General features: G+C 53.0%; 13 protein-coding genes across 13 annotated transcripts; 8 read left to right on the forward strand and 5 right to left on the reverse strand.

The window, feature by feature from the left end:
- Positions 1-107: 107 nt before the first annotated feature.
- On the reverse strand, positions 108-1,472 carry SNOG_02218 (hypothetical protein; the record flags this gene model as incomplete). The annotated part of the gene is made up of 3 exons (XM_001792783.1): positions 108-632; positions 683-811; positions 873-1,472. 3 exons carry the CDS (start codon positions 1,470-1,472, stop codon positions 108-110), a joined length of 1,254 nt encoding a protein of 417 aa, XP_001792835.1.
- A 712-nt stretch (positions 1,473-2,184) lies between these two features.
- SNOG_02219 (hypothetical protein) lies at positions 2,185-3,126 on the forward strand (the record flags this gene model as incomplete). The annotated part of the gene is made up of 1 exon (XM_001792784.1): positions 2,185-3,126. The coding sequence occupies one exon, from the start codon at positions 2,185-2,187 to the stop codon at positions 3,124-3,126; it is 942 nt and encodes a 313-aa protein (XP_001792836.1).
- Positions 3,127-3,882: 756 nt separating this feature from the next.
- On the forward strand, positions 3,883-5,137 carry SNOG_02220 (hypothetical protein; the record flags this gene model as incomplete). Its single annotated transcript, XM_001792785.1, has 2 exons — positions 3,883-4,980; positions 5,039-5,137. 2 exons carry the CDS (start codon positions 3,883-3,885, stop codon positions 5,135-5,137), a joined length of 1,197 nt encoding a protein of 398 aa, XP_001792837.1.
- A 238-nt stretch (positions 5,138-5,375) lies between these two features.
- SNOG_02221 (hypothetical protein) lies at positions 5,376-6,165 on the reverse strand (the record flags this gene model as incomplete). The annotated part of the gene is made up of 2 exons (XM_001792786.1): positions 5,376-5,720; positions 5,776-6,165. 2 exons carry the CDS (start codon positions 6,163-6,165, stop codon positions 5,376-5,378), a joined length of 735 nt encoding a protein of 244 aa, XP_001792838.1.
- A 738-nt stretch (positions 6,166-6,903) lies between these two features.
- On the forward strand, positions 6,904-8,319 carry SNOG_02222 (hypothetical protein; the record flags this gene model as incomplete). The annotated part of the gene is made up of 3 exons (XM_001792787.1): positions 6,904-6,963; positions 7,137-8,261; positions 8,311-8,319. 3 exons carry the CDS (start codon positions 6,904-6,906, stop codon positions 8,317-8,319), a joined length of 1,194 nt encoding a protein of 397 aa, XP_001792839.1.
- Positions 8,320-9,051: 732 nt separating this feature from the next.
- SNOG_02223 (hypothetical protein) lies at positions 9,052-10,659 on the forward strand (the record flags this gene model as incomplete). The annotated part of the gene is made up of 1 exon (XM_001792788.1): positions 9,052-10,659. One exon carries the CDS (start codon positions 9,052-9,054, stop codon positions 10,657-10,659), a length of 1,608 nt encoding a protein of 535 aa, XP_001792840.1.
- A 428-nt stretch (positions 10,660-11,087) lies between these two features.
- SNOG_02224 (hypothetical protein) lies at positions 11,088-12,308 on the reverse strand (the record flags this gene model as incomplete). Its single annotated transcript, XM_001792789.1, has 2 exons — positions 11,088-12,180; positions 12,238-12,308. 2 exons carry the CDS (start codon positions 12,306-12,308, stop codon positions 11,088-11,090), a joined length of 1,164 nt encoding a protein of 387 aa, XP_001792841.1.
- Positions 12,309-12,805: 497 nt separating this feature from the next.
- SNOG_02225 (hypothetical protein) lies at positions 12,806-13,632 on the reverse strand (the record flags this gene model as incomplete). Its single annotated transcript, XM_001792790.1, has 2 exons — positions 12,806-13,551; positions 13,596-13,632. The coding sequence occupies 2 exons, from the start codon at positions 13,630-13,632 to the stop codon at positions 12,806-12,808; spliced, it is 783 nt and encodes a 260-aa protein (XP_001792842.1).
- A 677-nt stretch (positions 13,633-14,309) lies between these two features.
- On the forward strand, positions 14,310-17,290 carry SNOG_02226 (hypothetical protein; the record flags this gene model as incomplete). The annotated part of the gene is made up of 3 exons (XM_001792791.1): positions 14,310-14,504; positions 14,628-15,335; positions 15,383-17,290. 3 exons carry the CDS (start codon positions 14,310-14,312, stop codon positions 17,288-17,290), a joined length of 2,811 nt encoding a protein of 936 aa, XP_001792843.1.
- A 1,604-nt stretch (positions 17,291-18,894) lies between these two features.
- On the forward strand, positions 18,895-19,932 carry SNOG_02227 (hypothetical protein; the record flags this gene model as incomplete). The annotated part of the gene is made up of 4 exons (XM_001792792.1): positions 18,895-18,933; positions 18,986-19,038; positions 19,083-19,841; positions 19,896-19,932. The coding sequence occupies 4 exons, from the start codon at positions 18,895-18,897 to the stop codon at positions 19,930-19,932; spliced, it is 888 nt and encodes a 295-aa protein (XP_001792844.1).
- A 71-nt stretch (positions 19,933-20,003) lies between these two features.
- Positions 20,004-20,783, forward strand: SNOG_02228 (hypothetical protein; the record flags this gene model as incomplete). Its single annotated transcript, XM_001792793.1, has 2 exons — positions 20,004-20,398; positions 20,450-20,783. 2 exons carry the CDS (start codon positions 20,004-20,006, stop codon positions 20,781-20,783), a joined length of 729 nt encoding a protein of 242 aa, XP_001792845.1.
- Positions 20,784-21,231: 448 nt separating this feature from the next.
- On the forward strand, positions 21,232-21,755 carry SNOG_02229 (hypothetical protein; the record flags this gene model as incomplete). The annotated part of the gene is made up of 2 exons (XM_001792794.1): positions 21,232-21,413; positions 21,476-21,755. The coding sequence occupies 2 exons, from the start codon at positions 21,232-21,234 to the stop codon at positions 21,753-21,755; spliced, it is 462 nt and encodes a 153-aa protein (XP_001792846.1).
- Positions 21,756-22,277: 522 nt separating this feature from the next.
- On the reverse strand, positions 22,278-27,991 carry SNOG_02231 (hypothetical protein; the record flags this gene model as incomplete). Its single annotated transcript, XM_001792795.1, has 8 exons — positions 22,278-22,874; positions 23,144-23,497; positions 23,550-24,556; positions 24,604-24,930; positions 24,977-26,247; positions 26,449-26,541; positions 26,845-27,626; positions 27,671-27,991. The coding sequence occupies 8 exons, from the start codon at positions 27,989-27,991 to the stop codon at positions 22,278-22,280; spliced, it is 4,752 nt and encodes a 1,583-aa protein (XP_001792847.1).
- Positions 27,992-27,998: the final 7 nt, after the last annotated feature.

Here is a 27,998-nt window from a genome sequence, read left to right on the forward strand (position 1 = left end):
TCTCAGAAGAAACAGTGTCAAAAATTCAATTCAATGACGACGCAAAGGTTCGCCTTCATTGTCCTGTGCTTGATGAAGTAATGAAGTTTTGCCGGGGCATGCGATACTCATACAGGTAGGGAAGCAGCAAGCATAACCAATGCCCCAAGTCCGTCCATACCTGCACACCACTCTTGCCAATTCACGCTGCTTTGCACATCATCTGGAACATGCTCCATACTTGTGCCATTCCCCTCATCCAGGATCGGACAAGGATCGACCTTCGCCATGCGCCCACCAACCTTGATGCCGAAAACACTATCTCCTCTAGTGTCCTGTCTCTTCGCCTTCGTCCATTCGAATTCATCTCGCGCTTCCCACAAGTGTTTCTGCGCAGGGAGTGGCGCGAGGATGAAGCCGTCAGTCATGAAGCAAGCGCCGGCCGGCTCGGTTGAGAACAACATGCGCATGATACTGAACGTGAGCGACGTTCTGATTCTTATGTCAGCTAGGCTAGACATCAGGGTAGTAGTACTGTACCGTCGTCTGGACTCTTCGAACACCCAGTCTCTGTATGTTGTGCCGTAGCTCATGCCTGTAGGTGACGTGCAGTTGAAGTTTCCGATTTTGCAATTCATTGCGCATCCGATGACCTGCGATGGGTCAGTGATTGTCATTAAATAGTGTCTTCCAGACATCATACCCAAGCAGTAGTCAACAGTAGCGTATCGAAGTTGTTGTGTTCCGTCTCGCCTTCATCTAGTCGCAGTAGCATATATGCCAAAAGCGCTTGCATCGACGATAGAAGCTCCCATGCATCAAGGTCAGACCACTGACAAATGTTTCGTTAGAAAGTTACTATTGCACCGAGATAGGGAGTGTAGATTACTCACTTGCAGTTGCAATCTCTCGCACTCGAGCCTTATATTCTTCCACACAAGCCGTCTGCCAGCACTGCCTCCGCTTTCAAGCATCTGAATGAGACTGACGCAAGTCGTGAGTGACTCCATGGTCTTGCTTTCCTGATCTGCTAGGAATGATGGGTGAATGAATGGTGGCGGTGAATGCGGATCTCGCAACATCAGCGGGTAGGTTGTGAGAAGGCGGAGCATAAGCATGGATGTTGTCAGTGCGCCGCCTTTGATCGCGGGTTTCCTAGTAAAAGAACGCAGCGCGAGATCGTAATTCGGCGTCATTGAAAGAGTTGGGCTAGTTGCCATTGACATGTCGTTGATGTAAGACCCGAAATCAACTCGCTGGACATGAGATAAACTGGTGCTATTTTGTGCAGTCGGGTCAACGTCTTCCAATACTGAGCTTGATGGAACATCCTTCTCGACGCTGATCAGGTTCCATACGGGGTGGCCATCACCTTCGGAATCAGCGAAATTGATGCCGAAGGACGAGTCTGAATCATCCGCAAGCTCCTCGTTAATCAACACTTGAGTCTGGATACCTAAAAGATGAGAACCATTGTTATCCGCTGGGTACATCATTTCCGTAGAATCCTTCGTTACACTTTCTTTCTCCGTAGATTTATTGCCTGGGAATCGACAACACAAGCTCTTTGTCGTACACCTTGAGCATGCTGGGAGAGTATTGTCACAACGGGTTTTGGCCTTTGCACAAGGCATGCAAGACCGAAAACGGACGCTTTTCTCTACACTGTTTCGCGACCGACAGTAGTACCCATGTCTCTTCAAGGTTGCCTCTGAAGTCTTGTTAGCTTTTCAGTTCGCCTGGAAGAATGTGGAAGTTACCTTTATTAAAGGGTTTGCTGCACAACTTGCACTGTAAGACTGAGATACGATTCTGATCGGACATTTCGTTTTGAACAGCCGTTGATTCACGCCTGATGATGAGCTGTGTCTTCTAATATCAGAGAAAACATTTGTCAGCGTCCGCATTGGTGCTAGTCTACGGGCGGTACAATTTGTACACCCCGCGAACTGTGGATCTAACCAGATCCATTTTTCGGACAGGTACAATTTTGTAGTTTCAATTTTGAATCAGTTGCACCACATTCGTTCAAAAGCGAAAGAGTACATTATCTCTCTGATAGTGTGATCGTATAAAGAGAGCAACTGCCTTCGTGGATCGAAACTTCACCCAATTCTCCAGTTCTTACTTCTCAAGAGCATTGGATACTTTCCACAAAGCATCTCATCAAACTGCCCAGCACTTCATTCAGAAACTACAGCCAACATGTCCTCATTCGCCTCTCTTATCGATGCGCCAAATTCACCCACCAAGGTCTTCCACAAAACGACCTACCCGGCCCTCGACCCGACACGGCCTGAGCTATCAGTCAAAGGCAAAACTATCATCGTGACCGGTGGTGGTACAGGAATCGGTGCTGCAGCAGCAACATACTTTGCCAAAGCCGGCGCCTCGCTCATTGCCATCCTGGGACGCAGAGAACAGCCTCTCCTCGACACCAAAGCCGCCATCAACAAATCCTTCCCATCGACCCAAGTCCTCACAATCTCCGTCGATGTCACAGACAAAGGCGAAGCAGATGCAGCTTTTGCAAAAGTAGCAGCAGCAAGCAGCACCAAGAAGCTCGACGTCTTGATATCCAACGCAGCTGTCATGGGCACACTGGGCACGATCGCGGAAATTGACTCCAAGAAATGGGTCGACGGCATCTCCACCAATCTCACAATAAACTTCAACGTCACCAATGCGTTTCTGGCGCACTGTAGCCAAGATGGTGTGATCATCGAGTCTAACTCTTGTGCTTCGCACATGGACATCGCCTCTGGGTTTTCTACCTACACCGTCTCGAAACTTGCCACTGCGCGCTTCTTTCAGTGCGTGCAATTCGAGAATCCATCGCTGCGCGTCTTCTGCGTGCAGCCGGGCGCGGTCTTGACGGATATGAACCGCAACTCTGGATACCAGGAGCAGAAGGAGGGTGAAGGGTTCATGTGGAATGGTAGAGGCGCGGCGTTGTTGGCAAAACATGATCATGAGAGTTTGCCGGCGAGTTTCTACGTGTGGCTGTGCAGTGAGGAAGCTGAGTTCTTGAAGGGGAGGTATTTGTGGGCGAACTGGGATGTTGAGGAGCTGAAAGAGAGAAAGGCGGAGATTTTGAGTGGAGAGTTCTTGAAGGTGGGATTGCAGGGGTGGCCGTTTGAGCAGTGAAGGGTGATCTAGAAGAGATGGAGATTCTGACGACTTGGTTAAAAGAAGATTACTTTACGCTCTTTAGACCTTTGCGCAACATGGTATAGTGTCTATGCTCGCAGTAAGATGTTCTGAGAATGTGATGTTCTGATTGGCGTGCACCTTGTGATGAGATTGTGAAAGCCGCAGCATCGTTCGAGTTGACATAGCATGTGAATGATGGGAGTGGGATCGATGTAGTAGACATCTCTGCGCAAGAGCGATGCTCCGAACATCATAGATACAACGGCATCACGAGGCTTTGCAGACTGAGATACTGCGGCTTAGCCAAAGTTGTGGAAGCGTTGGGTCATTCAAGCGACTGGCAATGCCTCGATGGATCTTTAAATCCGAAGTCGGTGTGTAAGCGTAACAGAATTTCCGTTCGAGTACTTTAATGTCGAACAGACTTTGATGACTGATGCCGATGCGCACTAAACTAACGTTCATGACAAAGCGTTACCAACCTGTTCAACAACCACCGAGGTGATTCATAAATCTTGTCATCCTCATGCAAAATCGCAGTTTTTCTTGCCGGAGCTCCCAGTTTATGCATCTTCTATGTACTCAATCGTGTTACTCAGCTCGCATACACCCTGCTAGCCGCGCCAGGATGCCGGTGGGTCAACGAAATAAAGTTCGGGCCGTTAGGCAGGACCCTGGCATATAATCCCTTTTCTTCCTCACCTCTCCAGCTTCAGACACAACAATTTCTCGTTCAAAGAAATTTTCAAAATGCGTTTGTATGGGCTCATTGCGAGCGCAATCGCGCTCACTACGTCTGGGCATCCGGATCCCCACCAAAGGAACGAGTCATCGCGATACTCCCTCCAAATGGCCCAATCGATAATGTCCAGGCACCAAGGCATCCTCGCTTCTATGTCGGACCGTTCGAGTCTCCTTCAGGCTGGCTTCGTGCAAAAAGCTTTTCGGGAGATGGTCCGCCAATACTCCAATCACACGTCCACGCCGTCGATAGATTCGTACATTCGAGCCAGCGTAGACTCCGTGGTTTCCACACTCTCAAACGCTACTCTCGACACTTCTTACCCATTGGACCGACTGAGCAGCGGTAACGGCCTGATTCATACTTACCAACAAACCAAAAACGAGACGTACCGAAAGGCCTACCAAGCTCTCCGGACGTCGGTTGATCTGCAGCATCGCAATGCAGAGGGGAGTCTGTGGTACTACGTGTATCCAAACTACACGTACTTGGACGGGATGTATAGTCTCGCTCCATTCCTGACTTTATACTCCACCATCGACAAGCCCGACAATTCTTCTGTGCTCGACGACGTGATCCTGCAACTGGACTTACTTTGGAACCACACTCACACCCCATCCGGCCTTCTCGTGCATGGCTACGACGCTTCGAGACGCGCATCGTGGGCTAACAACGCCACCGGCGCAAGTCCTCATGTATGGGGCCGAAGTCTCGGGTGGTATTGCATGGCGTTGATAGATACCTTGTCGCTTCTTCCCGAATCAGCTGTTTCGGCGCGCACGTGGCTCCGTGGTCATTTCCAAGGCTTGATGAAGAGCGTCGTGAACGCCGTAGATGAAGAGACGGGGGCGTGGTGGCAAGTTCTAGATCAGCCGGGGAGGGAAGGGAATTATATCGAGAGTAGTGCTAGTGCAATGTTTGTCTACTCGATCCTGAAGGGATTACGGGCAGGGTATCTTAAAGGTCAGGACTGTGATTATGAGAAAATTGCCAACAAAGCGTATGGGTACTTGGCGGATTCATTTGTGGTGCAGAATGCGAATGGGACGCTGGCGTGGAATGGCACAGTTGGAGTGTGCAGTCTGAACTCCACTGCGTCGTATGAGGTACGTTTTGTTCATTCCTCGATTGACAGAGAAGCGGAAGCTGATGTGTTGGTTGCAGTACTACGTTGGTCAGCCAATAGTATACAACAGCGTCTTGGGGTCAGCAGCATTTGTGTTGGCATCGCTGGAGTACGAAAGACTGATGCTCACTGGCTAAATGATAAAGCGAGGTCTTTCGGATCAAAACGTTCTATACTCGAATCTACTCTAGTATTAGTGAGCCACCAAGCTCGTATATGCAGAGCCAGCATGTCCATCCAGGGTATTTTGTACCAAGTACATCATGCAACACAACAGCGCCCATCCCAGCCACCTGTGTCTAATAATACAAAATACTACGAATCATCTTCAGACGTGCGCAATTGCTCAGGTCTAGCAGTACAGCCGTGCTTTATTTAGTTGACCTTCTTGCCGTTCATGCGGCCGGACTTGGCCATAAGCTTGGCCGCATCGTTGACGGCGCTGAATGCGCTCACGGTTGCGGTTACGCTTTGGTACATCAAGAAGCCAGGAATGACAATCCAGAAGAAGTTCATGAGGACGAAGTAGCCCCAGTAGTAGGAAGCTTCGGGGCGCGAGTATGAGACGTTGAGGATGTAGTGGTCGAACATGGAGGTGGCGTAGTAGAGGATGTCGCCGTAGAACTGGCCGAGCGAGACAATGAGCTGGAGGGGGTAGCGGAGGGGGTGGTCGTAGGCGATGAGGCCGGCGCAGACGAAAGAGAGGGGACCCCAGAAGGCCTATCAGGGAATGTTAGTATCAGGAGAGCTGTAACGTAGAGCAGAGGAGACATACAGCAGTGACAGTCTCCATACACAGCACAAAGGCGTCCTGCGTCAGGTACCTCGAGTCGCTCAGACTGTATTCCTTCCACAGCTGGCCAAACAGATCCTGCATGCTTCCCATGGTCCTGAAGTTGACGGCGAAGTATCCCTCGAAAAAGGAGTGAATGCATCCACACAGCACGAACCACATGATGGCTGAGAGGTCACCGTTGCTGAGCGTTGGTCGTATCCTCTTGACAAGGACAAACGTAACGGCGAAGATGGCAGCGCATCCAGCAGCAAACATGCTGACCAGCTCAAATGTGTTCCATTTGTTGGCGAGGTAGCCCGCGATCTGGGCCTCGACGGGGTAGTAAGGGTGGTACTGCCCCGGGAGGAGCGTGAAGTTACCGGCGGCCATGGTGGGGGTGCGGGCTGCAAAAAGGTGATGAGAGGTTGAGAGCAGGATACGACGATGCTCCTGAGGCTGTCACAAGAAACACGGGACGTCAATGGCTTTCAGCGGTGAAAGTTGGGGGAGAGAGAGTTGCGTTGGGTTTTCTGTCGAGCAGGCGCGCTAGTGCAGCTCTAAGCAGGGATCATCCTAAGCGACACTGAACCCTGACGCTCCACCTGCCACCGTCAGCAGTGAGCACCGTCCCAACACCTTCGCGCGATGGCATCTGACTTTGGGACCAGTTCCATTGGCTGCCATCTTTCCCTGATCATCTCGACTTCCTCATGGCAATTGCGGGCATCTTCGCACAGAGGACTCGTCCATCATAGCACGGGACACGCCGTCATTAGCGCTGCCCAGCTTTCTCGGACCGCCAACTTTCGCAGACATGCCTGCCTGCGGATCCAACTTGGAAGAAAATGTTGAATGACGGAACTAGACCTCCAATTGGCAGAGTTCCCCACGACTGGTCCCTGAATCCGCAAGCACGGGTACCCCGCAAAAACAGATATCCCTGCCGGCCAACCTCGGCTCGCCCAAGCTCTTATCACCATGCTTCGTTCCAGACAGCACTGTTGTCTATCAAGCGTCTATCGATAACATGTCCAAAACGAAAACTCCGTCTCCGCCTCAGGCCCCTGCAAAATGGCAACTTGTATCCTGGCAGAAGAAAGATGAACAGTATGCACGGATACCGCAAGAATGGCGCTTGAGCAGCCTGCCCTCGTCCAGCACTACAAACTACATCGACATCCCTCGGAAGTGCGGAATATTATCCGCTGCAGAGCTGAAAATTACAGAAGAGTATGATGCGACTGCACTGGCTGGTGCCATAACGTCTCGGAAGCTGAAATGCATTGATGTCACGAGAGCATTTTGCAAGGTTTGTTGTACACCCTGATCGCTGAGGAGAGTAACACTGATAGCAACGGTAGAGAGCAGCCGTCGCCCATCAACTCACCAATTGCCTGACTGAGATTTTCTTTGCCGACGCCCTGAAACGTGCAGAAGAGCTTGATGCACATCTCGATGCCAAAAAGGCTCCTCTCGGCCCACTTCATGGAGTACCGGTTTCGCTCAAGGATACCTTCAAAGTCAAAGGATACGATGCGTCAATAGGCATCGCTGCTCTATGTTTCAATCCAGCAAAAGATAATGCGGTCCTCGTCAATAACTTGTTGGATGCCGGAGCGGTGCTGTACTGCAAAACGAACATCCCCCAGACCCTAATGGCACTGGACTCCCACAACAACGTTTTTGGCAGAACTATCAACCCATTCAATACTGCTGTCACTCCAGGCGGAAGTTCAGGTGGCGAAGGCGCTCTGCTCGGTATGCGTGGCTCGATCCTAGGCGTCGGCACTGATGTTGGTGGCAGCATCCGCATCCCAGCAATGTGCAACGGCACATTTGGCATCAAGCCGAGTTGGGAAAGGGTTCCCTACGCTGGTCAAGAAGGCGGTGCTCTCCCAGGTGCTGCTAAAATAGGTATTCCTGCAAGTGCAGGCCCTTTGGCTCACTCTATGCGCGACATTGAGCTTTTCTTCCGAGCAGTTTCGGAACAGCGACCTTGGACACAAGATCCGGATGTAGTTCCATCGCCTTGGTCGTCTCTCACGTCTCTAGGTGGTGCAGGACGCAAGATGAGAATTGGGCTAGTACGACGAGACGGTGTTATTGATCCGCATCCACCCATCTCCAGACTGCTGGATGAGGTGAAAGACCAACTCCACGGTTCTGGCGTCGATGTCGTCGAAATGGATATCACACCCCTCTTCTCCCAATGCCAGTCTCTGGCTAATGCAATGTTCGGCGTCGAGGGCGGTAATGCCATGTTTGATCTGCTCGAATCTTCAAATGAGCCACTGTCTCCCTGGCTCTCAACACGTCTCAAGCGCAAGCGAGCGCTTGAGCTTACGAAGGTACAGCAATTACATGGCAAGCGTGAAGCACTTCGCAAGAAGTTCTTGTCCATATGGCGCGATCAATACGGCGAGATTGATGCCTTCATCTGCCCGGTTGCGCCGCACCCTGTCCCGCCAATCGATCGATACAATGGCGTAAGCTACACCAGTTCATTTGTCTTGTTGGACTATCCTGCTGGTACAGTACCGGTAAGAATGTTTGAAAAGAGTGATATGGAAGGAGAAATGCCGAACACCAAACCTTTAAGTAACTGGGATAAGGTGAACAGAGAGCTTTGTGAGTTTCAATGCTTCTGTGTGAGTCGATCAGGGCACTGACAACCTTCAGGGACGAACTTTGATCGCTCAGTATACTTGAATACCCCGCTCTGTGTACAAGTTGTCGCGCCAAAGCTGGAGGAAGAGAAGTTGGTTTTGGCCATGTCGGTGATTCAAGACGCTGTCAAGGGCAATGAGCGAGTGAGTGCGAAACTGTGATAGCGCGGTAGCATACCAAACAACGCGTCTTAATTTTTCGGTGCTAGCAAACTCAGATTCGGCAGCGCTGAGTAAAGTTTTGCGGCACCCACTCTTCCTGTGATACGGGTGTTTACGCCCTTTCTCAAAGCGTGCGGCTGAAGGGCGCCATGCTTCCTAAGACGGGTACATGCGCACGGCTGCCCGCCTTTTACCATCAGACCAGAGTTCGCCAACCAATTGCAGTGAACAGCTCGCAAGCCACGTGATTGCTTACAATTCTTTGGGAGTTTGCTGCCAAACAAAGTCTCAGCCTCCCTTCTATCCTTTACCTTTAATAGCTCGTTACACCCTCTCTGTTGGACGTCATCGCGACTCTGATAGAGATATCAGTCTCCGATCGCCTGATTCCTTTCGACTTCTCCTTTCCTTTCGTTTTTGGTGTCGATTGCCGCCTCACATCACGAGAATGCCACCTCGTACGACGACTACGGCCAACTCGCTTGAGCGCCGCCTCTTGCAAGACATCGCCGAGATCCAACAAGACCCGTACCCCAACGTTCATTTGCACTTCGATGATGCGGACATCCGGAAAGCTTGCGTAATCCTCACGCCCCAGGATCAGGACCCTCTGCATCTCACCATCGTGTTTCAGGAGGACTACCCGCTGCAAGCGCCAGTTGTGACGATACAGACTGTCGTCGTACACCCGAATGTGATTGGCGGCACTTACATCTGCGCCTCGATGCTCAACACTGATGAAGCATGGACACCGGCATACACTCTAAAAGGAGTCGTTATTCAGCTGCTTAGCTTCTTCTGCAGCGAGTCGCTAGAGCAAGACCATGGTGGAGAAAAGATCGACTTGGCTGAATACCGACGTCACGTAGGAGATCTGGGTGCGCGATATCCCAGGTCCAGGCACTTTCAAGCTTATGAGTGTCGTAAGTGCGGATTTGGCTTGGGTTGGGCACCTACTCGACCTGACGAGGATGGAAATGGTGCTGCAACGCCGAACGAATTATCATCTGATGAGCACACAACGCCTTCACCAACTCAATCAAAGCTTTTCGAATTGCCAGACGAGTTGATCCTACTGATCATCTCCAGTCTTGAAACACGAGATGTCATCAACTTCAGCGATGCAGTCCCAGGCTTGAAGACCTTGGTGAGGTCGTACGACTTCATCCGCATGCGCGAACTACAATGCTTCTGCCTCAAGAAGTCTTTCATGGATACACAGCTGGGCATCGGCGTCGCCATCTCGGGTGGCTATCGTCCGGTGTTCCGTTCAGAGTTCGACTTGCTCAGCCAGGAGGCCTTCGAACAACACCGCGTCCGCCGCAGCATCCAAGGCGTCCTGTTCGACAAATGGCTGCCTTTGCCACTGAGCAGGCGCCACTGGAATCAGGTTAGGGCTATGGCTGCCGCGCGCTTGAGGGATATACATGGTTTCGCGCAGATGGCGAACCAAGAGCCGGGATACGTCGATGTGCTGTACCACTTCATGAACACCATCGTCGTGCAGTTCTCCACCGATTCTCAGAAAGGCTGGGGCCGCGCCGATTCGCGCAGCACGCTCAGCCATGCGTCGGAGAAGGCTGTAGAAGCATACTTCAGTCTCTACCACCTGCTGCTCTGTCTAGCGACCGAAGATGCCGCCACTGTAGCCGGTGCAAACCGCATTGTCAATCGATTTATATCTGGTCCACGGACGAAGACGCAATTCCCAGATCTCGGACACGTCTTAGTCGCCGCCCTGATCTCCGATGCTGGAATGACTGCAAATCTCACGTTGCTTATCATCAAGGAGGCGATTCTGCGCAACGTGGTGTGGATGCTCGACGCGAAGGGCGCGGGCTATACGGAACTCGCATATCTCGAGCCCAGTCATATTTCGGAATACCGGCTTAGCAAGACGTTCGAAGCCTCGCCAACCTCATACCGTCTTCTCATGTTCCTCAAGCTCTTCAGCTCCGCAGCTCGACCGTCGGGTATGCGTCTCGCTGAAATCCGAGATGGGCTGTTCGAGACGCACGGCGCGCCACCGCCTGGTACTGGCGTCCAAAATGGCTGAGGATATCCGCAGGATCAAGGACATCAAATCGTTCCCGCAGTTTCTAGGTGCGATGGGTGTGACGTCTCCGCCAAGGTCGCAGTTTTCTGCTTTCTTGCGCCGAACGATTACGGATAGTGTTGAGGCTGGGTACTCGCGCATGCCGCTGTCGCAGAGCGAGCTCTATGTGATCCGCAAGTTGAAGGAGCACGGGGTGCAGATGGCGGAGGGCATTCATACTACGCCGGATCTTGAGCGCTTTTATGGAGATGCTAGGAATAGGCTACCTTCATTCTTTCCGGGACAGGGAGGGACGGGCACGATTGGACGTGGGAATATGTCAGGGCGTGGTCGTGGCCGTGGGATTGCGCGAGGCAGAGGCAGAGGCGGATAGAGCATGCTGCAAGACACCACATGTGCGATTTTGACATAGGATTATCTACAAAATACTACTCCAAATCATCATCTTTGCATCCCTTGGGAGCTGTGACGGGGTTACAGCGGGCCACTCTCGCCCCCTCAAACTGCACAGCATAATCCCATCCCCACCTCGCACTCATCCCATACACCGGAAAATCCGTGCTGACAATCTGCGCACCACTCTTGAACGCCAAATCCCGCATCTCCGTCGTCCTATTCAGAAGCGTGTCGATCGGAATATCCGCCCTCGTGCGTACAATATACCCCTTCTTAACCAAGTCCTGGATGACCGCCGTGCCATTGTCGCGCGGCTCGTTGTACTTGATAATCGCCGCATCCGGCGAGCCCGCCAGACTATTAGTAAACACGGTGCGATTCTGCAGCGAAGGCGCAGCCGCGCGGTACAATTCGCGGGGCGAGTTGGGATCCGCCGGCTTCGCGTCATTGTCGAAGAAGAAGAGGAAGCGGCCACGCACGTCGTTCAGCTTGGGCCATCCGTGCTGCAGAACCGATTGCTCCAATGTCAGATTGCCCTTGCGCACGTCGTCCGGGCGGATGAGTTGCTTCTTCGAGAAGACGGACAGGATCTCCGCGTCGACGTTGAGCAGGCGGGGCAGCGTCCAGTTTGTGGCTTCGCCGGGACACACGCCGCCAAGCTGGCATGCGGGCGCGTCGGTCTTGAGCTCGAGATCGATGAGGATGGGGACGTGGTGCTTGTTCGCATCGGACCATTTCTTCAGCGACTTGAGGCAGTCGATGAAGGTGTGGCAAACGGAGTCAGGGTCGAAATCGGTCACGTGGAAGACTTTGATGCCGGGCTTCTTCAGGACTTCGCCGTCGAAAGGGGTATTGTTCTTGGTGAGATTGGAAAGCGTCCATACTGCTGGAGGGTAGTAGAGGCCGCCTTTTTCATCGGAATGCAGATCGAGTTCAAAGGAGCGGACGGATTGGTGCTCGAGCTGGATGGGGAGCTCGGCGTGCGAGTAGTAGTAGTCCTCTGGTGACGGGACGTATTTCTCGAAGACGGCACGTTCAGCTAGAGAGACTTCACGGTGGTAGGAGTTATGGGTCCCGATGACTTGGATCTGGTTGAGTCGGATGTCGGACTTGAATGCAGATGCGCTGTCTGGTCTTTGTCACTATGCATTCACAACTTCTAAGAATGATGCTGGAACCTACGCGCAAGAAGCATCAAGCTCGCGGAAGCCTGGTTTGTCAATAATTGTTACAAACACGGGATTGGATGGCATACCAATTGACCACGCATATTGTCCTTCTTGTCAGCTTCAAATTTGTGTAGATAGACAGTAATGCTCAAGAAAAGTAGCAGAATGACAAGAAGTCAATTGCGCGCCTTTTGTATTTTCGAATCCATGTCGAACCACGTGGGTCTCTACGGGATGCTGCAGGGTAGAGACATCTCGAGGTAAGTCGTTCCTGCATGCCGACTAGGCACATGCTTCCTTGACGACTTGCAATTGGCCAGAGAATCGTTCTGTCAGCCGTCTCTTGGCCAAGCTAACGCAACGCACCAATGACCTGTCTTCCATATTCCGATAAACAATCTTTGGTAACGAGCAGAGACTTGCATCGTTCATGAAGTGGACATCATGGGTGGGTATTCTGGAGCACACCAGCCTACGTTCTTCACTCTTTAAAGCCGCGCTTTTTCAACCCAGCAAGACTACACGGAGAACATGAAAACTCGTCAATTTACCCGTTTCGGTTGTTTTGACTGCTAACTCCACTACCATGGATACCCTCCTCCATTCTTGGTAATGAATTTTCCGGCTTCTCCGTCTCTCTCCCCCTGTACAATCTCCAGAATGCCCTGTGCACTTGTCTCCGAGCTCTCACACCACTGCATCGCTTCTCTCGCCTCGCGATCATTTGTCAAGTCCGTCGCAACGTACCCAGGGCAGTATGCCCAGATCTTGAATCCATCCTGCTTGAGACGTGCGTACTGGTATGCCGTCAGCATGTTCAATGCTGCCTTGCTCATCCGATAGCCAGGGCTCGGAACGTGTTGGAAGTTGCTCAAGATGTTGTTGCTGTCTAGATCTGGGCTGAGGCCTGTGATACTGCCGAGACCAGAAGTGACGTTGATGACTTTGGGGTTCTTGGAGGCCTTGAGAAGGGGAATCAGAGCTTCGGTCAAGAGCATGACACCAAAGACATTGGTCTCAAACGTCGCACGCAGGGTTTCGCGAGGAGCCCATTCTTTGTCATCAGGAAGACAAACTCCGGCATTATTGACGAGGACGTCAACGCGACCGAATTCTTTCTTGATCTGCTCGACGGCGGAAGAGATGGACGCGTCTTCGTTTTGGTCTAGAAGGACGTAGCTGAGCGTTCCTTTGATGTCTTTGCCCTGGACTTCTTTGATCCTGGCTTCGGCTTTGGATGAGCTGCGAGCGCCCATGATGACATGGTTGTTTGGGGAGTCGCGTGCGAGGTATACTGTGGTGTCCAAGCCGATACCGTTCGTGGCACCTTTGATAGTCAGCAGGGCTCAAGGTGTTACAAGATATAGTTACCAGTAATGAGGATGATTTGCTTGTCGGCTGAAGACATGTTGAGCAAGAGTGGATGGTCACGATTGAGGCGGTCAGTTTTGGTGCTGAGAGGAAGGCTCAGGAAATGGTGAATGGTTTACGCTATTATGGAGAGCAGCATGGAGCTACCTTTATACCTTCCAACGTCAAAGCCCAAGTTAATTGCGAGGCTGCATATTCGTACGAAGCGCGCAAGACATGTACGCCGCATTGTTTCCTTTCGGGGAGGAATGCGGAGGTAGTGAGGGTAAAGAGCTTAACACCGATGGCGCACGGCGCTAAGACGGCGGACATTGGCTCGCTTGTCCACCTCTGTCTCTCATGTTCCTCCATGTACCATGCAGCGCGTAATCATGACAGAAAATCTTGGGAGCTCGATACACTCCGACGGCGGCATTGTAGCTTCATTTCGTGTGGCGCCAAATGCCGCAAATCTGTGTGGGCTTACGGGGTCTTTTCTGACAGCATGAGAAATCGGCCATGCTGAGCAGTCTCTCTCTCGGCGATAAGACATGGTGTTGAGGGGACTAGGTACTTCAGACGAGACTTGTGGGGTAAAAACGTGGGCTTAGCGCGTATGCTCACGTCATTGGCACCCACCAAACACATGGCAAACCTCGCCTTTGCTCGCTACATGTCGCTATCCTAGATACGAGTCAAGCCGCCATTGACGCGCACGGAGCTGCTGTCGCAAATATGCCGAATCTCGTCCGGAAACTCCTCATCTTTGCTGCTGTGGATGGGCTGATCCTACAGCCATGCCCGCCTCGCAACCAGCCGCCCGCGACACAGCAAGCCATTAAGGTCGACTACAAGGGCAACGTCGGACCCTTGCTCAGGGACCGGCGCGACGAAGATATTGCGCCTACGTCGGTGGAAGCGCATGGCATCGTAGGTCCGGCACCCATCTTGCGCCGGCATTGCTTCCCATGAGCTGACACAAGGCTAGGACTCTTGAAAGTCGCAACATCCTTCTTCTTGATATCTATAACTGGTCGCGAATATGTCGCCCAGATTCGTGGCAAGTCCATATACAAAATCACTCACGTGAGCTTGATTCCACTGTCATCACAAGCCGAAGCCGACAAGGCCATCACATCCGCCCGAGAGCACGTCCGACGTCAGAATAAAGCGCATGCCGCAGGAGCGGGTGACACAGACAGCGAAGACGAGGAAGGCGCGCCTAGCGTGGCCGACTCGCTGGACGACGATGGCACAACCACATCCAGCGAGGTGATTGATCCCGTGACCGGGCAGAAGGGGCCCGCCAAGGGAGACTCGAGCGTGGCGGCGGATGTCATGCAGCGCAAAGGCGTCTACGGCCGCTTCGCCGACAAGTGGTTCTCCAGAAAAGGTTGGAGTGCAGATAGCAGGCGCACACAGGGCCTCAGTTCGCAAGAGAACCCAACAGGCAAAGTGCCGAAAAACGTCGAATCTACTCCAAAGGACGAGGAGCTTGGAGCAGACCCTGCCGACCAGGAGGCGTTGCCTAGCTCGGAGAAAGTTGCCCCAGAAAGTGTCAAACCAGAGAATATTCCGAAAGCTCTAGAGGGCCAGAAGGATGCAACAACTGTGGCGTTACTGCCGAAGATTCTGCAGACGACGCGCATGTACTTTTCTTCGGGCAACTTCTTCTTTTCCTACGACTATGACCTTTCTCACAGCATTGGCACTTCGCGACCAAACTCCAGCTTGCCTCTCTTCAGGCAATTTGATCCATTAGTATGTGTGGCTCGAAATGGGCGCACTCAGTTGCTAACGTGACATAGTTCTTCTGGAATCAGCATATTGTAGAGCCATTCGTAGATGCTGGCCAGCATTCATTTGTCCTTCCCATCATCCAAGGCTTCGTCGGACAGAGACCCTTCACCATCAAAGTCGCAGACCCTCATTCCAACAGCGCAGTGATTGATCCTTCCGCCACTCCAGACGACATTCAATTGCAGTCATGGCATGAGAAGCAGAAAAAAGACGCAGACTCTGATTCAGATACCAACACCGACACACCGCCGCCTGAGACTTCAGATGGAAAAGACTTTTTGTTGACCCTAATTTCTCGACGCTCTACCCACCGGGCTGGTCTCCGCTATCTGCGTCGCGGTACAGACGATGATGGCTTTACTGCAAACAGTGTCGAGACCGAGCAAATCCTTTCCCCGCCTACCTGGAATACCTCGCAGGATAAAATCTTCTCGTACACACAGTTCCGCGGTTCCATACCCCTCTTCTTCTCTCAGTCGCCATACAGCCTCAAGCCCCAAGTCAGCACATGGGGTACCTTTGAGACCAATGCCAGGGCTTTCAAGCGACATTTTGACAATCTCGCATCGCGATATGGCGATGTTTATTGCGCTTCGTTGATTGACAAGCACGGAACTGAATCAAAAATTGGAGAGCTATACGAGAGGCACGCAAAGTCACTGAATGAAAATGGTGGCATCGACGGCAAAGGTAAGCAGCTGGGCTTCGAGTGGTTCGACTTTCACAATGTATGTCGCGGTATGCACTTCGAGAATGTGTCGCGGCTCATGGACACGCTCGAACCATTCGCTTCCTCGACAGGCTGGACCGTCATCTCTGACGACCAGATCGAACACAAGCAGTCAGGCGTTTTGCGCACAAACTGCATGGACTGCCTGGATCGAACGAATGTAGTTCAATCTGCCTGTGCAAGGACCGCGCTCGAGGCGCAGCTGTCCGCAGGCAGCTACAACATCGACCTGCAGAACGACCCTAGCACCAGTTGGTTTAACACTCTTTGGGCCGACAACGGAGACAACATTTCACGCCAGTACGCCGGTACTGCGGCCCTCAAAGGTGACTTTACACGGACTAGAAAACGACAGATCACGGGTGCCTTGACCGACTTTGGGTTGACACTCACCCGCTATTACAACAACATTGTAAATGACTACTTCACACAAGCACTCATCGACTATCTACTCGGTCGTGCAACCGAAACTATCTTCGCAGAATTTGAAGCGGATATGAAGAGCTCGGACTACTTCATAGACATGGGGAAGGTGCGACAGCAAGCGATCGATCGCTCTGCCGGTATCGTGATCGAAGACCAGGATGAAGACCTGATCCACGGATGGACTTTGACTGTCCCTACGGCAGCAAACCAAGTAAAAACAGCAACTTTCGAAGAAGCAGTCCTTCTTCTGACGGACAAAGCATTGTACTTTTGTCGCCTAGATTGGGGCACTGAAAAGGTTCGCGAGTTCGAGCGCATTCAGCTTGAGAACGTGCAAGGTCTCATGCGTGGTGTGTATATTACAAGCACGCTTGCTCAGCGGCACATGGACACCGATAAGAATGTTGGTTTTGTCGTCAGATACAAAGCTGAAGGTGGCGGCGACCTGGTGCGGAGAAACACTAGAGCCTTGGACTCTGGAGCTGGTAATGATGAGCAACACCAACAAGACACCAAAAAGGAGGAGGCAGGTCGCTTTTTGGCATTCAAAGCTTTGCCTCCTCGCAGCAACGTCTCTTCCAAGGACACACCCGATTCTCCGGATAACGAAATCGAGGTTGTGAAGAGCGTATGCGACGAGATTGTGCGCGTTGCGAACAAGAGTGGGAACAAATGGAATGTCCCTGAGACTGCACAGGAGGGCCTGGATTATGAGGGCCAAAACCGGCAGCTGACCGTGGAGGGTAGAAGGACATTATAAGCCTTGCTAATGCGAAGAAGACGACGTGGATATCTGGAGCAAATCGAGTACTCGTTGAAGAAGTTGGTATGGGGCTAATATGGCAATAGTGCCCAGACGCAGGGTCAAGATGGCAATAACTTGACCTATGACCTATGTACATACACAGGGCCTTAAATCAGGTACAATGTACTATTCATCCTTTCCCCACTTGCTTTATGATACTAATACTACCGGATGTCGAAAGCTTCGGTCTTTACTTACCAAGCAGTCCGGGGAGGTCCCCACACCCAGTCCTCGGGTTCGAAGAAGCGTTTTGGACCCACTGTATTGGTGCGCGATATTAATTGGCAACACAAGCCTGTATTGGAGATTCATCTGACGCAGGACGTGTGTGCCCTCAGATAGCTCACCACAGGACTCAAGCGTCGATGAGGTGTCTACATGGTAGGAACGTCGCTTCTCAAACAGAAAGACCTAATAGACCTCTTCGTCTCCATACTTCTTACCTTCTTCCCCCTACGCTCATATTGTCAGAAGTTGCCTTGCATATGCTTGATTTCTCATTAGCCGTGCCTACAAGTACACAGCGTTGAAAATAAAGACGCGTCTCGCGTTTCCCGCGCAATACATGCCTCGGCCTCTCGTCGTCCGAACCTCAATGCCGATCCATGTCAGCAACTTGCCCCACGCTAGAACACAATGAGGCCCGTAATTGAGGCTCCCAGTCGCATAAGGGCTCCACCAAGCTAGAGGTTTTGTCGGACCAGGCAATATCTTGTCTTTTATCAAGTACCGCTACTCGCGATACAATCAAAGTGTCTTCCCTGGGAGAGCAAAGCTTGACCCATTCAATTTTGCCAACTTCACAACATCATTCGGACGACGAAAGCTTGACAACCCAACTCGGTTCACTCGGCATACACAAGCTTTGATCGCGACGGGTGGCTTGCACGGCCACGCTAAAGGATGCCGTTACATTGAGAAAACTGGGTCGAAAAATCGGGTCGACTGACGTCACGGGTGGATCAAGCATCTCGAAAGTCGCATCCACCGTCCCACTGGGAAGGAAAATTTTGAAATTTGGGGAGGACCACCATGGGGATGGGGTCTGGAGACATGGGGATTGTGTTTTGCGGAGGTGTGGGTGATGGGGTAGAGTCGGAATGGTGAAGGCGTAAAATGTCATGGTGTTTTGCGACTTGGTGATCATCGATGATTGCGAAAATCCCATGTCCAATCGCACCCACAAAGTCAAGCATAACGCAGCCTCCTCCCGCGCGGCACATCGTATCTCGGCGCCATTATCCCTACACGAGTCGCAAACAAGCACTGCAACTTCCCCGAGCGTGTCAAGCTTGACACTTCTTGCCCCGCTAAGTCGTCTCCGCACCACCAATGGTGACATCCCGTTACGGACTCTATACCCCGTCTGGAAACCCATCAGATGCAGTTCCGACAGACCGTTGATACCAGGCACAATGCATGGTCCGCTGTGGGGCGTATTTGTTTCCCACGGGACTCCCACGTTGGCGCGTGCGGGTCCCCGAGGGGAGAAGACGTATAAAACGTACTTGTGACCCGGGGGTTGGGGTCGCATTGCACGTTCTCTGTTTGTCTTCAGGATGTATCAGATCGGGAATATATACGGAATTACGGCGATTGTGAGTGCTTTTCTTCAAAGTCCGTGTCGAATATACTGATTTCATATGGTAGGCTGTTGTCGGCGGTGGACTGTTTGGCTTCGACATCTCGTCGATGAGCGCTATGTGAGTCTTCGTATCAATTCAGGAGTTTAAAAAAACTAATGAAGAATAGCTTGCCGACACAACAATACCGATGCTACTTCAATCAAGGACCCAGAGGCCCTCCGTTCGGTCCTGAAGGCTGAATCATGTTCCGGGCCTGAAGCCTCCGTCCAGGGTGGAATCACCGCTGCCATGCCTGGTGGCTCGTTCGTCGGTGCCCTGGTCAGTGGCTACCTCACAGACAAGCTGGGTCGTCGTCGCGCGATTCAGATCGGGTGTGCCATTTGGATCATCGGATCTATCATTTCCTGCGCTGCTCAGAACATCGGTATGCTGATCGCCGGCCGCTTCATCAACGGTTTCGCTGTTGGAATTTGTTCTGCGCAGGTTCCAGTCTACGTTAGTGAATTGGCGCCCCCGTCCAAGCGTGGTCGAGTGGTTGGCTCCCAGCAGTGGGCCATCACCTGGGGTATCTTGATCATGTACTACATATCCTATGGGTGTGTATACATGGACGGAGCAAAGGCTTTCCGCGTTCCGTGGGCTCTGCAAATGGTGCCTGCCATCTTTCTCGCAATCGGTATCGTGTTTCTTCCGGAGTCGCCACGATGGCTTGCGCGCCACGACCGCTGGGAAGAGACGCATGCTGTGCTCACTCTTGTCCACGGCAAGGGAGATCCCAACAGTCCCTTTGTTAAGCTCGAGATGGACGAGATCAAGCAGATGATTGAGTTCGAGCGCCAGAACGCAGATGTATCTGTCATGGAGCTGTTTAAGCCCCGTATGATCAACCGCTTGCACATTGGTATCTTCACTCAGATCTGGTAAGTAAAGACAGTACTTTGGGTATGTTTGGACTTTACTGACGTTATATATAGGTCACAACTGACAGGGTATGAACGTTATGATGTGTAAGCTTTTACCTCAATCTCCCCACTCTTGACATATCCTAACGACGAATAGACTACATCACCTATGTCTTCGCCATGGCCGGACTTTCTGGAGACATCAATCTGATCGCATCATCCATCCAATATGTAATCAACGTCGTCATGACCGTCCCCGCCCTTGTTTATATGGACCGCTGGGGTCGTCGCCCCATGTTCGTGATCGGCGCCACTCTCATGGCAACATGGATGTTCGCGAACGCAGGATTAATGGCGACCTATGGTCACGCTGCACCCGAAGGCGGAGTTGGCGGGATTGCAGAGCAGAGTTGGGAGATCACTGGCGCCCCTTCACACGCTGTCATCGCCTGCACGTACCTCTTTGTTGCCAGCTATGCCCCGACCTGGGGCCCCGCCTCCTGGGTGTACCCACCCGAGATCTTCCCTCTCCGTCTGCGCGGAAAAGCCGTTGCTCTCACCACCTCATCTAATTGGTAATTCGAATCACATAATGTCCGATTTGAGCTCCCGCTAACTTGATACAGGATCTTCAACTTCGCTCTCTCATACTTCGTTCCCCCGGCATTCGTCAACATCCAATGGCGTGTGTACATCATCTTCGGCGTCTTCTGCACCGCCATGGCGATCCACACGTTCTTCATGTTTCCGGAGACGGCGGGCAAGACGCTCGAGGATGTTGAAGAAATGTTCATGGAGGGCGTGCCAGCTTGGAAGACGAGGGTTGATTATAGCAATTCGAGACGAGCGGAGCAAGGGGAGGTGGATCCGGAGAAGGCGAAGGGGCTTGAGCATAGCCCGGTTAGGGTGGAGGATGCTGATGGGTGGGAAGGCTTAGTGGTGATTGGAGCGGGAGCATAGGTGAAGGTGACGTGATCTAGTATATGAAGACGACCTCCAATTACAGGTTAGCATATGTCTTTTCTTCATCCACTCTAGCATGAAGGTCAGTAAATTTCTCAAAAAAATTGTTCTCCTTCAACAAGATCATTCACGTCTATGATGTATCCACATATCTCTGAATCCGCCCAGGCAGAGTTTCAATTCGAACAACTAAGCAACAATAGTTCCAGCGTCAGCAAATAATGCTTCAAGCTCGAAGAGGAGCAATATTCAAGGATTCTTGCATCCTTTAGCGAATAACCCCGCACATCTGACCACTGTCACCGCTCTTTGAGATTAAACGCACTGAGTACATTGGTCAACTCTACTTTGAAGGAACGCGCTAGTATCTACAACCTTCATAAGATGTGAAAAAGTACATCATCTTGGACGCAGACAAGCGTTCATCCTCCACCCACCAAACACCATGTCAAACCTATCCACCCTTGGTGCATGGTCCTTCCACCCCCTCGCCTCGCCCTTCCCATCCACAATCCTCCCCAACATCGCATACTGGAACGTCACAAACGGGACCTGGGAGTACGAAGTGCAAGTCTCCTGGCCGCTAAACTGGACGTCCCGAGACGTCGCCAGCACCGTTGAAACCCTGTACGCCCACGTGCCACCACCACCCTTCTCCAAACCAACATCACTAAATGGTATTGGCACAGGTACGTTCTAGATGGCAACGCCCTCGGCCTCAGTACCACAGAAGCATTCCGCAAACGCCGCCCCGTCGACTTCGCCCAGTCCGACACCATCGTCGTGAGCGTCGGGTATCCTGCTTCCAACCTACAGCCCGACTCGCCGTATTCAGACGCCCGCTACTACGACTACCAAAATGCCCGTGTGCCCCACCTGCGCGCCCCAGCAAGACGCCCCAGGCGTGCCCTCGGGCGGCGCTGCTTTCCTGGCTTTCTTGGACGGCGTGCTTCGCCCTTGGGTGCATGAGTATTTCCCGCAAACGCACTTCAACCGTGATGGGCTGTATGGGCATTCGTTCAGCGGGTTGTTCGTGCTCTATGCGCTGTTTACGCGGCCGGACTTGTTTGATGTGTGGATGAGTGCGTCGCCGTATCTGGTGTGGAACGGGGAATTTTTTTTCAGTCGGGATAGTCCGCTGTATAGTGGTGTCCACCGGAATGCGACGACGAAGCCGGCGCTGCAGATAAGCTATGGGGAGCTGGAGCAGAATGCGAAGAAGCGGAGGATGGAGACGCAAGAGATGTTTGAGGCGAGGAGGGCGTTTCTCGCTTCGATGAAGATGGAGGATTTGTGTACGCGTTTGTATGATGAGGTTAAGGGAAGCGGCCTTTTGAGGGATGTGGAATTGCATGAATATCCGTTCAGCTATCATGCTGCTGTGGGGGGAAATGCGCTGGCTGATGGCATTGATTACTTCCTTGACTGGTGAGATATACAACGTCTTTGTACTATTACTCGCAACTATCCAATGCTCACCCTCTGCCTCACTCAGAAAATATCCTCCAGCCCGGCATCCTTCCATGTCGTCTCGCCCTTTGCAACTTTATCCCTGATCTGCCAGTACTCATGATTGAAAACCCAGTACTCTTCTCCAGTGATCTCGCACCTACCCTTTGAGAACCACCTGGGCTCGAAATGCTCGCCCTTTGCTTCTCTCTCGCGTCTTGTCGCTCTCTGCTTCTCTTCCACGCGATTCTTCTCGGTAGCCGCGAAATCATATGCGCCATCCTCCATGGCGCGCTGATCTGGTCTTAATCTCGTGTCTGTTGGTGCGACGACCGGTCGTAGAGCGTCAGGGATATCGTTCAAAGTGACAACAAAGGGCGTAAGATTGAAGGGAATGCCGGTAGGACGTTCATGTGCTTGCCAAACGAGGAAAGCCTTGTTTTCGTCGTGCTTGCTCTTACTACCGCCCTTTTCGATTTCAGCGTCTTCGAAACCTGGAGTAAAACGTGCGTAGATTTTGTCGTTCCATCGACCTCCGAGCGACCATCGGACGCGACCCTCCGCATCGAGGACCTTTCCAACAACTTGGTAGGCCGACGATGCTTTCCAACCACGTGGGCTTGAACTCGACTTGACAGACTTCGCCGGTGGTGTGGTTGCGAATTTCCATGATTCCGTAGTTGTCGACGACCGGGTTGGCGGGTGATAATGCCGATGACGGAAGATGTAACTTTCTTCCAAGGTGTAGAGTTCTTCCTTGCCGCCGTTTACCGTCGGTCGGGAGGGCGCAAGAACCAGGTTCCAAGCGGATTGATGTCAAAAGACTTGCCGTAGAAATTTGGACTTGACTGCGGATTCGCCTGCAGTGCGTTAGTCATAATCTAAAGTAATAGAATTTCAATACTTACATAGTAATCCCACTTCTTTGATTCCGCGTAGGCCGCGCCAACCGGAGGGTGATGGCTGACCTGCTCAATGAAGAACCGGTAGCCCTTGTCAGGTCGTGCGTACTCATATGTCTCGGCAAGAAGAGGGTTGAAAGGCTTAGCCACCCGACCAATGGTCGATGCGTACTCGGATGCCGCGAAGGCAGCAACATACAACAGTCGCTCGGTGGAATCGGCACGGTCTGCAGCAGTGTCGAGGAGATCAGTGTACTCCATGTCTTCTGCGACTCGCTGAAGCAGCGATGTTGGCTCGTTAAAAGACACGGGCAAAGTCATCTTGGTCATGTCCTTTCCGATCATAGACTTGAGGATACCCTAGAAGAAAGTCAGATCTTATACCCTCATGCAAGGGAGTCCATGCGCTTACCCAGAGAGAAATCTTAGGCCTGTCATCGGCATCCATAGCAAGTCTTTTGCGAGGTCCATCTTCGTATCCCTTGAAGCCGGTCGCAATCGCGGAATGTTTCTCCTCAAATATGTCGCCGCCAGATGAAGGTGCCCCTGATTCTTTCGCATCTGTAGGCTCCTGAGGAAGCTCAACGACCTCAACCTCGCCAGCACCTACAGCATCAAAGAACTCTTCGTCGTCCTCAGATTCAGAGTCCGACATATCCGCGGCGATGTCTGCAATGGTAGCCTTTCGCTTGATCGAGCGATTAGGGTAGCTTGCGCTTCGTGAAAGCTCCTGCTGCTGCTTCGGGTCTTCGGCCGCTTCAACAAAGTCATCATCCTCGTCATTAACAGCGGGTCCTGGACCCGCGCCTGGGTGCTCGTAATCTTCTAGGGCCTCACGTAATGCTCGCTTCGTCTTACGCCGCTTCTCCTCGGACTCGCCTATTCTGTTCTCCAGCTCCTCCTGCTCTTTGGCAACTTTAGCCATACTTTCCTCCCACATGCGGCGGACATTGGCTTCGCGGTCTAAGCGGTACTGCCAATACGCGTCACGGTCTCGCGAGATTCGCAATAAATCACCTATCAGCCCCTTGAGATTGCCAATGGCCGAATCGTAAGATGCGAGTGCTTGAAGCATGGTTGGATCTGCGATCTGCAGGGTGGGGTTCTTCGACTTTTCTGATTGTAAAGCTGCAGAAACAGAAGTAAGGAGTTCCAATTGGAGCTTCGCGGATTGGGCTGTGATGTTGAACGCGTCTTTGCTCTGTGGTTTGATGTCGTGACCGCTGTCATTGTCATCATAGTCGTCGTCATCGTCCATATCATCAGCGACTGTCGTCGCACCAAAATGGCTGGCAACTCTGCTGATGTCCTGTCCAGGGACGCTAGGCTCGTAGGCACTCGTGCCTTCTTCACCAACGCTGACTGCGGTACGGGAAGACGTGTCCTGGGGCATGAGGGGAACGCCGAGCGATGATGCTGCTGTTGGGCGGTCAGTAAATACATAAAATAGTGCTGAAGTCACCTACGGGCTAGATTCTTTGAGCCAGTCATTCGTGAACTGGTGACGCTTGCACTATCACCACCACTTGTTAATTGTTCGATCTTTGCCTGCTTCAGCATTTCTTGATCTTGGTTCGCGCGCTTCTCCTCTTCGCGCGCCTCGTCTTTGGCCCATTGAATGGAGTTGTTCAAGGCCCAGTACCACCGCTTCGCCTCGACCTGGTGGTTAGCCTTGAGATGATATTTGACGGAGGATCTGCCCTGAATTTCGAAGCGCTGCTTATCCTGAGGGTCCATGTAGAGCTTCGCGATGCGCATATTGATGGCACCTCGACATGCTGATCCGATGTCATCTGCCAGAGTTAGCCTTCGTGCGCACTGGACATGGTGCAGACATACCCTGATGCTTGTAGTAGCTCAGCGCACCGTCCTCAAGCACAAACCAACGCAACTTGTAACCGCTCGTGTAGTTGGTCCACTTCTTAAGGTAACCCTTCATCTCGCGCGACTCTTTCACGCCCATGCCACTATCGCTGGCTGCTGCACCAGGCGCGCTGCCGGCCAGTATTGTCTTCTCCTGTATGCCTCGCTGTGCAGCTGCGGCTGCTGGTGATCGTTTGAGAATGGCGCGCGTGCGGTCGTCTTTGGTGTAGTCTTGGGGAAGCTTGCCTTTCCTGTCGCGTCGGAAGGGATCAGCACCATTGAGCAGTAGCAGCTGTGCCAGCTTCACGTCCTTTTTCTTCGCAGCTTCGTGCAATAGCGTGCCGCCAGCATCGACTACTACCGGGTCGGTTGCCAGCTCTCCGCCGTTCACATCAAGCGTGCTCTTGATCCGGGCGTCTTGCAAGATTTGCTCCAGTGTTGTCATGTCGCCTGTAGTCACTAGCTGCTGTATCTTCTTCACGTTTATATCGATGAAAATCGAGCGCGCAAGCTGCAGCTGCTGGAAGATATCCGGTGTGCGGGCGAGGTCTAGTGGCGTCTGACCATTATAGTTGATGATGGAGTCATTGATACCGGGCTGCTCGAGGAGCATGCGGACAACGGGTGCACGGCCAAGGGTGGCTGCCAGGTGAAGGGGCGTGTTTCCGTCACGGTCGCGGCCGTTGATATCGATGGGCGAGTCTGCATTCGCAGTTGCGTTGGACAGCACAAATTCGATGACGGGCATTTCGGCGCATTGTATGGCCAGGTGCAGTATGGATGTTCCCTCAGTGCGGGCACTGGGCAACGACAGTGACGACCTGCCTTCCTCGCTGTCTGACGGTGCCGACTGCTCCCTGATAGCCTTGGCGATGGCCGTTGTGTCTCCATTGCGTAGCGACTCGAAGACGCGGAACAGCTTCACGGACTGCTCGATGGATGAAGCTTTGGCAGTGCTCGGCGAGGTCGGTGACGGCTGAAAGTTCGGGGACGAGGGGCTCAGGGCGTCTGCAGTACCAACGTTGGACATGCTGGCAGAGAGGTGTGGGTTGTGTCTCTTGGAGAGACTGCGCTGGTGACCGGGCAGATGCTGCGACGAAGCCCCCAGGTGCGAGCCCGCAGCCGACGAGCCTGGTGGGGAGGAATCGCTCATGTCGGTGTTGGTGACGTCGTTCTTGGAGGACACACGGCCAAGCATGTGCTTGACCTTTTGCGACTTTGACCGCTTGTGGCTGCTGGGGTCAGTACTGCGTCGACTGTCGAGTATTGCTGCTGCCCGGTCGTGGCACAGGAGGTGGCACTTACCTGGCTTCCATGTTGCACAATGGCCGGCCTCGAGAATGCGGGGGGAATAGTGGGGAGGGGCGTGAATGCCAGGGGCGGCAGAGGACGACCGTCGAGTATTGTCTGGGAACGATGGGATATGCTATGCGAGCGGCGTGACGTACTTTTTGTAGCAACCCGCCCTCGAGCAGCCAACAGCGGGGCCTTCTCGACGTGCTTCGTCGGAGGCGTCTTTGGCAGCTCGGCAGCCAATCACACTTCACGCTCCGCCGAACCACTATCGCGCGCTGCACCAGTTGCACCAGGGCTACTACACAACCATACTAGGCGCAGACTGTCAAGGCTCGAGATGGGCCGGATGCAGCGCCGCAAGGCAGTGCTTGTCAATGTAGTTTAGCAAGGTTGGCAAAACAAACTGCCCAGGTTCCGCGGTGTTGCGGTGTTGCGGGCGCTTCACAAATTCCGTGTGCATCTTGCTTGCGTATGCTGTGATGACATATCTAATACATAGCTTACATGGCTTACATCCCATCACTAGTCTATCCTGCTCTGCGTCAGACTACGACGCGTCGCCAGTCACGAGAAGAATAGCGCTTCCCAACTGCCTCCGTAGATCTTCCTTCTCGACATCGTGCGTGTCCTCAACCTCACCCCACTGGCCCGTCTGCCATCGGACCTCGAGGCTCGCCGCTTCGGCCGCTTCCTCGATGCCGAAGCGGGCCGCGTTGGCCGGCTTCCGCGATTGCGTAAATGCTTCGCCCCATTCGTAGATCAGTCGCACGCTCACGAGCAGACTCTTGGATGCCAGCACCGCACGCTCCAGGCCCGCCAGCTCAAAGGCAGGGAGGCCTGCCAGCCAGCCGCGTATCACTTGCTGCGTCATAGCCGGCTGTTCCACGGGCATGATGCTGTCGGGCTCGAGGATGGGCTTGATCTCGACGCCGGGCCAGATGTGGGTGGTGAGGTGGCCAATGATGGGCGTGGCCATCTCCTGCTGGAGCTCACGCAGCGTCTTTCCGTTGCGTCTATGGTCGTTCATAACATTCTCTGGCGCCCAGCACAGCAGCGTGTCCGTGGCGAGGTAGCGCATGAGCAGATTGAGGACTTCGTTCCTGACATGCTCCTTTCCCTGGGCATCGGCTTGCTCAATGTCGAGGGCACGGGCAGCAAGCGAGGTCATGGGTATGTAGTGCGTCCTGAGGGCTTGCTGTGCGCTCAGCAGGAGGTCCCACTCGAGGGCAATGGCTGTGGCGAGCTGGGGCTTCGAGGCGGGGACGGTGAGGATGTCCTTGGTGGGGGTTCGGACGGGTCTGCTGTCAAGGAAGACTTGCAGGCCCTCTGTCTGCTGTCAGCACTGCAGCATAGAAGACCAAGTCTGCAACACGCACCATCCGTCTCCTTCACGGTGCTGTCCTTCCAGAAGCGCTTCTTGAGCAGGCTCTTGGGCTTGTTGGAGGGCACCGACTCGGTACGGACCTCCTGCGCCTGCTTCACCATCTCGGCCTGGCGCTTCTTCCTCGCCACGCGCTCCAATGGGTCTGACGGGTGAGGCGTGGGTGTCGCTGGGGGCGGGCCTGGCACCGATGCATGCGGCAGCGGCGTGGCATGGCGGGCAGCGGACGTGTGTAGGCATTGGTAGAGCGGGCGGTAGGCTCTGCGCGGAGCTGCCAGTCGCAGCGTTGCCAATGCGGGGCGGAGCGTCTCCATGGTGTCG

This window comes from Parastagonospora nodorum (assembly GCF_000146915.1).
Source record: "Parastagonospora nodorum SN15 chromosome Unknown scaffold_3, whole genome shotgun sequence".
Taxonomy (NCBI): domain Eukaryota; kingdom Fungi; phylum Ascomycota; class Dothideomycetes; order Pleosporales; family Phaeosphaeriaceae; genus Parastagonospora; species Parastagonospora nodorum.